The sequence below is a fragment of the Hoplias malabaricus genome, chromosome 1 (assembly GCF_029633855.1).
Source record: "Hoplias malabaricus isolate fHopMal1 chromosome 1, fHopMal1.hap1, whole genome shotgun sequence".
In the NCBI taxonomy this organism is placed as follows: domain Eukaryota; kingdom Metazoa; phylum Chordata; class Actinopteri; order Characiformes; family Erythrinidae; genus Hoplias; species Hoplias malabaricus.
Genome location: NC_089800.1, coordinates 16,105,140 through 16,113,162, shown reverse-complemented (window position 1 = coordinate 16,113,162; position 8,023 = coordinate 16,105,140). Strand labels below are relative to the sequence as shown.

Sequence of the window (8,023 nt, the reverse complement as noted above, 5' to 3'; positions counted from 1 at the left end):
CATGAGCCTAATTTGCTTTCTTTAATTCATTTACATATTATAGAAATAAACGAGACGTTCATGTGTTAAAGGGTTAAAGGGTGTGAATTATTAAGTGCAGTGATGCAGTGAACGGAAGACATTTGTGAGCGATCATACAACCTACAACTACAGAAAGCATTTATTACAGAGAGAGAGAGAGAGAGAGAGAGAGAGAGAAAGAGAAATGATCTCCTATTCCCTAACAGCCCATTCAGCTCATTTCTGCATAATTACCTCCGGCTGATTACAGAAATCAATGCAGTGAATCTCCAGCCTGCTGCACATGGGCTGCCCTATAATTAAAGAGAACATACCTGTCCAGGGCCAAAGTAGTCATCTATTACACCCAGAACTGAACCGTTTTTAAAGTGACCAGTCATTTTTATTTATTATTTCTAATTTTACATTATTCCTATGAAGTACAACTCACAATATTCAAAGACTTCGCCATCCCTGAATGAACCCGTTTATGCTCCATAGAGCGGGTCGCCTCCACATGAGAGTAGCCATGCCCAAATAGCAATGACACAAATGTGGCCCATCTGTGGTTCTCTTACAGCCCACATCAGACCCCAACCGATGGTGCTGAGTGCCTCAGCTGGGTGTTGAGCTTAAAATATCCACCTAATCTGAGACATCCAGCACATCTCAGAAGTTCACAAGTGCTGCTGATTAACTGAGTGTGTCTTTAGTGTTTTTATTTTGTCATGTTCTGTTGTGTTTTAAAGTGTTTGAAGCTCTATCTCTGTGAATGCTGTGCGACTGCCCACCCCCCCACCTCCTCCAAACCCTCCCCTCGCCCACTATCTTTCATGTGCTTCAGAAAAAGCCAGGCCATGAAACTCTTTTGGACTCATTTGCATTGGCTGGGAGGCTGCTGTGAATATTTTAGTCATAGTCCTGTCCTCTGCGTTTATCATGCACACAACACATTTGTGTCCTTTATCCGAGTCTGCTGCGCTGGTGTGGCGTCGCTGCTTTTGATGGCAGGCAGCACAAAAATTTACCACGGAAAAATTAACACGGCCTTTAATTAAATCCCCAAAAGAAAGCCCAGGTCTGTGGACGCTCCTCTATTCGAGTTCGTGGATCTTAAGCGAAGGCTTTTATGTGAGATATTGGTGTGTTTGTCACACGTCGGTGGTTATCTGTTGCTAAGGGAGGCAGCTGGGCTGCTGCAGCCCCAGGGAGCGTTGTCAGAAGGTCGATGTTGTTTTGTTCTCGCTCCTAATGTTCTCTGGGATCTGTTTGGGTCATGCATGCATTAACAGAACAAACACAAATCAAAAACAAACCTGGCGACTCAGAAAAGTCCAGAACTTGATCAGGTAAATATACATCAGCCACAACAAAGCCACCTCCTTGTTTCTACACGCACTGTCTGTTTCACCATCTCTACTGACCTCACCGGTCCCAGTATCTGTTGCTCTGCATCATTTCTTAACCCTATTTTACCCCCTTACACATCTTCAATGGTCAGGACCCCAGTTAAAAACTCCAGCAGCACTGCTGTGTCTGATCCACTCGCATCAGCACAACACACACTAACACACCACCACCACGTCAGAGTCACTGCAGCGCTGAGAATGATCCACCACCACATCACACCTGCTCTGTGGGGGTCCTGAGTGCTGAAGAACAGGGGGAAAGGGGGGTAACAAAGTATGCAGAGTGCACCTCTGTGGTCAGTGGAGCTGACTTACAGTTATGACTGGTCTGTTTATAAATACATGTAAATAAATGCGGTGTTGAGGTGGAGGTGGATGTTTTGAACTGCAGCGTGAGCAGAAATGGCCGCTGACAGTGATGAATGTTCTTCTGTCCGTCTCAGAATCTCAGTAATATTCCCTAACGAGACTTGGTTCATATTTAGACGCACAAGGTTACAGGCAAAACTGATGACATGTCGAGCTCAAGGCCAAGAGGAGGAACGCCATTACTTCAGGACCGAGCACAGGGCGGGTACAGAGCTGTGTAAATGTCTTAGGACCCCTGCGAAGACAGGGAGGGTTTTTTTAAATCAGCAGCAGGCAACAAGCGCTTGTCACTGTCACTGACACAAAACACTGCAATTATGAAGCTATTTAAGTGTATTTAAGTGCTTATGGTGCCCCCTTGTGGAGGACCTTCCACCTGCTGAATGTGAGTGAGTGTGTGAGGTGTGAGACAGAAAGAGAGAGAGCGAACGTCACAAACCAGGGCTGTTGCCATAACATCTACATTTCTAGGAAGGCTTTTAAGTATATCTGAGAACATTGGATTTAGGATTTAATGGCAACTGGATGTGTGTGTGTGAGAGAGAGAGAGAGAGAGAAAGAAAGAGAGAAAGAGAGAGAGAGAGAGAGAGAGAGAGAGAGAGAGAGAGAGAGAGAGAGAGAGAGAGAGAAAACGTCCACAGATGCGAGTGACTGGTGAGTGTGTAATAGCAGGTCTAGGACGTGTTCCTCTCTTGTCCCCAGTGATTGCAGGTAGGCTCCGAACCCACTACAACCCTGATCAGGATGAAGCACTTATAGAAAACAAATGAATGAATATTTAATATTAAATAAAATCTTGTCTTATTCAAATAAAAACAGGTTTGAGTTGGAATTTTTTAGGATATTTGCAAATATCCTAACTTGTTTCAGTGTGTTTAGATTTAAAGGCAGGGACTCAGTCTTCTGAAGCAGTAGAGCGCTGAGAGCTGAGAACTGTTTTTCAGAAAGAGCCGTCACTCCATCTGTCATTTTCTCAACCTCAAACAGAGCTGAGTTCCTCAGAGCCTCAGTGCCGTCATGTGGCAGCTCTTCATATCACTGCTAAACACTCACAGATTCACTCTAACTCTTTAACTCCGCCTTAAAGGGACATATTATGAAAAGAACTATTGTTCAGTGCAGTACTGGAGCCAAAAACCCACACGCTGTGAAACAAGACCACCCAGTCAGTTTTAAGTGTGCTGCCTAAGTCACGTGACATGGGATAAGTCGAGCCGTTCTGATTCTGCTCCGCTTCTGACGTCAAGTGAAGGGAACTTAGAATTGCCCCGCCCCCTCATCTGAGTCTGCCCAATCACAGCGCTGGACCTGCGTTGAGCGTTACTCACTTTCTGAGAGAATGACTGCTGAGAAATGAGAGCACTGAGTAAAAACGCAGAAAACGAGAACAGAGAAGAAAGAGAACCGAGTGAAAAGTGCTAAAAACCAGAGCTTCTGCTCCTCGCTCCTCACTGCTGTGCACTCAGGGTCAGGGTGAACATTGAGCGGCTCATTATCATTTAAAGGAACAGGTGCTGAAAGCGGGCGTTCTGAACAGGGCTGTTTACACAGGGGGAGAACACTGCTGTGGGGTTTTGAACAAAGCAGGTCACAGACAGTTCATTAAGAACCCAAACTGTGTTCCACTGTGTTGACGAGGGAGAATACGGCTGATTATTTACGAGGATAATCGGAGGCGAGAGCATTCATGGGGTCAGATGCTGATGCTGGGTAATTAGTTCTGCTTCCCTGTTTCATCCGAACAGTGTTTGGCTCTGTGACCTTAGGCTCATGTGCAGCTGCTCTTTAGTGTACCATTTCATCTTGATATTTATTTCTATTGAAGGCTACAATGAACCCTACTGCAACGTCTAACAGAACCAGGTACATTTCACATACTGAGCACATCTCTCACTCCCTCTCAAACACAGCCTCAGTGATGGTTAATGCCCCCTTCATTTTGCTTCATGCTTGTCATTTTTAAATGTGTGTGCATTAAGGTTGTGTGTGTGTGTTTCAGCAATGTGTGTGTGTGTGTGTGTGTGTGTGCTGATGATGATGTGTGCATTGATGCAGAAATGTTCGCCCAGCAGAGCGACTGCAGTCATTTTTAACTCCACCGCCAGCGAACAGCAGCCCCAGCCACGGACTGTTTTCTATTTCCACCTTTTTTTCTGGGATTAAATTTCAGGCTTTGCTGCCTCCACCTTCCTCTGAGCCTTTCCAGGACGCAGCAGACAGAGAACACGTTACAAACCCACGGCTCCACACTGTACTGTGGTCATACATTATTTAAAAAATATCTTCATCTCACATTTACATCATTCACTGTGAGAGAGGCCGATTAACTCTGCAGCAGCACATTCATTTCCCAAAGAGGTGGCCATTTTATAAATGCACACGCTTGGTGTTTCAAATAAAGTGATCAGCCTGTGAAAATAATAGGTAGATGATTCTAATAAAGTGGACAACTGAGTAAAGAACAAGGGAAAGGTTTTATTTATAAGGTTGGTGTTTCTAATAAAGTGGCCAGAGAGTAAAAATAGGTGGAGATGTACCTACACTGACCGGCCACTTTACTGGAAACACCAGCCCTGTACCTCCACTGACCCGCCACTTTACTGGAAACACCAGCCCTGTACCTCCACTGACCGGCCACTTTACTGGAAACACCAGCCCTGTACCTGCACTGACCGGCCACTTTACTGGAAACACCAGCCCTGTACCTCCACTGACCGGCCACTTTACTGGAAACACCAGCCCTGTACCTGCACTGACCGGCCACTTTACTGGAAACACCAGCCCTGTACCTCCACTGACGGGCCACTTTACTGGAAACACCAGCCCTGTACCTCCACTGACGGGCCACTTTACTGGAAACACCAGCCCTGTACCTCCACTGACGGGCCACTTTACTGGAAACACCAGCCCTGTAAATCCACTGACCGGCCACTTTACTGGAAACACCAGCCCTGTACCTCCACTGATCGGACACTTTACTGGAAACACCAGCCCTGTACCTGCACTGACCGGCCACTTTACTGGAAACACCAGCCCTGTACCTGCACTGACCGGCCACTTTACTGGAAACACCAGTCCTGTACCTCCACTGATCGGACACTTTACTGGAAACACCAGCCCTGTACCTGCACTGACCGGCCACTTTACTGGAAACACCAGCCCTGTACCTGCACTGACCGGCCACTTTACTGGAAACACCAGTCCTGTACCTCCACTGATCGGACACTTTACTGGAAACACCAGCCCTGTACCTGCACTGACCGGCCACTTTACTGGAAACACCAGCCCTGTACCTGCACTGACCGGCCACTTTACTGGAAACACCAGCCCTGTACCTGCACTGACCGGCCACTTTACTGGAAACACCAGCCCTGTACCTCCACTGACCGGCCACTTTACTGGAAACACCAGCCCTGTACCTCCACTGACCGGCCACTTTACTGGAAACACCAGCCCTGTACCTACACTGACCGGCCACTTTACTGGAAACACCAGCCCTGTACCTCCACTGACCGGCCACTTTACTGGAAACACCAGCCCTGTACCTCCACTGACCCGCCACTTTACTGGAAACACCAGCCCTGTACCTCCACTGACCGGCCACTTTACTGGAAACACCAGCCCTGTACCTGCACTGACCGGCCACTTTACTGGAAACACCAGCCCTGTACCTCCACTGACCGGCCACTTTACTGGAAACACCAGCCCTGTACCTGCACTGACCGGCCACTTTACTGGAAACACCAGCCCTGTACCTCCACTGACGGGCCACTTTACTGGAAACACCAGCCCTGTACCTCCACTGACGGGCCACTTTACTGGAAACACCAGCCCTGTACCTCCACTGACGGGCCACTTTACTGGAAAAACCAGCCCTGTAAATCCACTGACCGGCCACTTTACTGGAAACACCAGCCCTGTACCTCCACTGATCGGACACTTTACTGGAAACATCAGCCCTGTACCTGCACTGACCGGCCACTTTACTGGAAACACCAGCCCTGTACCTGCACTGACCGGCCACTTTACTGGAAACACCAGTCCTGTACCTCCACTGATCGGACACTTTACTGGAAACACCAGCCCTGTACCTGCACTGACCGGCCACTTTACTGGAAACACCAGCCCTGTACCTGCACTGACCGGCCACTTTACTGGAAACACCAGCCCTGTACCTGCACTGACCGGCCACTTTACTGGAAACACCAGCCCTGTACCTCCACTGACCGGCCACTTTACTGGAAACACCAGCCCTGTACCTCCACTGACCGGCCACTTTACTGGAAACACCAGCCCTGTACCTCCACTGACCGGCCACTTTACTGGAAACACTAGTCCTGTACCTCCACTGATCGGACACTTTACTGGAAACACCAGCCCTGTACCTGCACTGACCGGCCACTTTACTGGAAACACCAGCCCTGTACCTGCACTGACCGGCCACTTTACTGGAAACACCAGCCCTGTACCTGCACTGACCGGCCACTTTACTGGAAACACCAGCCCTGTACCTCCACTGACCGGCCACTTTACTGGAAACACCAGCCCTGTACCTGGACTGACTGGCCACTTTACTGGAAACACCAGCCCTGTACCTGGACTGACTGGCCACTTTACTGGAAACACCAGCCATGTGCTTCAACTGACCGGACACTTTTTTGGAAACACCCAACAACCACCAAAACAGCATTTTCTGCTGATGTAGAAATATAGACATCATCTGTGTGTGCCGAGAAACAGAAAAAAACAGAACATGGAGCTTGACGCCCACGCAAACAAAAAAGCAGGAGCAGAGGAAGCTCTCTAGGCCCCGGAGGTGAACAGCTCTTTCACAAGAGACCTGGAGAGTCAAGCTGAGTGTAAATGAACTCGTGTGAATAATACATGACCTCTGAGTGGCCCTAAAGAGAATAAAGGCACGACAGGGACCTTCTGAAGCTTTTCAACCCGATGCACCATCAATAAACTGACTTTCCTCACAAACAAGGCCATTAGACTTCTCTCCGGTGGAGAAACAAAGATCCAGCTGAGTCCTACACCAGGCGCGGACTCTTCCTAATGCACACAAACTTGTATAATGAGTGTGTGTATGATAGTGGGAGTGAGTGCGCGAGACAGAGTGTAGCTGTTGAAAATTGGGCCCTGGCTCAGCACTGTCTTCTAGTGCTCCTGCAGATCAATGACGCTGGCCTTGGGCACAGATCCTCGCTCCACAAACAACTGTTTCATGAGCTCGAGAGGCTCAGCGCGTCTCGGGTGGAATCTTCCACACACACAAATCAATAGCTTCTAAGCATTCACAAGAAAAAGAAACAATGTCTCTCTAAGTCTCCAGTGATTTTCAACATGTGCTCACCTCAATCCAACATATTTCCCACAAACACCCACCTGAAAGATAACATCTACGACTGTAATCAAAAAAACACTTTTTTTAATAAAATTCAATGTTTCAAATTCAAAATGTTTCCTCACCACACCATCTGCTGTGTGCTCAAAAAAATCTGTTTTGTGCTCAAAACTATTGTGTTTCCGAAACCCCAGTGTCAGTAAATGAGTATAAAAACAAAGTGGCTTGGTATGGCATGCTAAGCTTCCTCTCTCTCTGCTCTTTTTCTGCTGTGACCTCCAAATATCGAAAAACTGCTCCATAGGTGGTTAAAACGGACTTATTTTTGCTATTTCTGATTATAAAGTTAGAAATACATGCTACAATTGGGAAAGCACTAAGTGCATGAAAGTAAACGCAGAGCAAATGTGCTACAATACTAAACAACTCCAGTTACAAATGAGTTTCTGAGGTAATTCTAACAGTGAACAAAAACTTACAGACAAAATAATAATATATTTGGTTTGGAACTTAAACAAACCAGAGAGAACTTCAGTTCCTCATAGTCATAGACGTTCCATTTAACCCTAATCAGGAAAGAACTGGATCTGTATGGATCAGTGGGAAAGCTAATAAAATCTAATTTCTCCAAAAGAAAAGACAAAGCATAGCAAGAGTGTCCTCTCCGTAATGCATCAATCTGACAAACTCTCGCTGAAAAAACTATTAATTAATAACACTTTAGTGACAGCAGGCTGTACAGGCACCGGGTTGGACTGTGTTCAGATCACAGCAGAATGACCCTCGGGGATGAGTCCTGTTAATAAACACACATTCAGTCTGGGGCACAGTGACCCGCAGCAGAAGCAAAGTCAATTTTAAAAAACAAGCATAAAAGAAATCCCATAACAAGATCGCA

General features: G+C 47.1%; 1 protein-coding gene across 1 annotated transcript; it reads left to right on the top strand.

Moving 5' to 3' along the window:
* Nucleotides 1–3,465: 3,465 nt before the first annotated feature.
* LOC136664249 (mucin-4-like) lies at nt 3,466–6,483 on the top strand. Its single transcript, XM_066641367.1, has 2 exons — nt 3,466–3,488; nt 4,284–6,483. The coding sequence occupies exons 1-2, from the start codon at nt 3,466–3,468 to the stop codon at nt 6,481–6,483; spliced, it is 2,223 nt and encodes a 740-aa protein (XP_066497464.1).
* The last annotated feature ends 1,540 nt before the right edge of the window (nt 6,484–8,023 follow it).

Excerpts from the sequence above, each read along its gene's own strand:
- LOC136664249 (XM_066641367.1), top strand. The coding sequence starts at position 3,466 with ATGGGGTCAGATGCTGATGCTGG. Across the intron at positions 3,489-4,283 it reads GGGTCAGATGCTGATGCTGG|TGGCCAGAGAGTAAAAATAG; the intron begins GTAATTAGTTCT and ends TTTCTAATAAAG.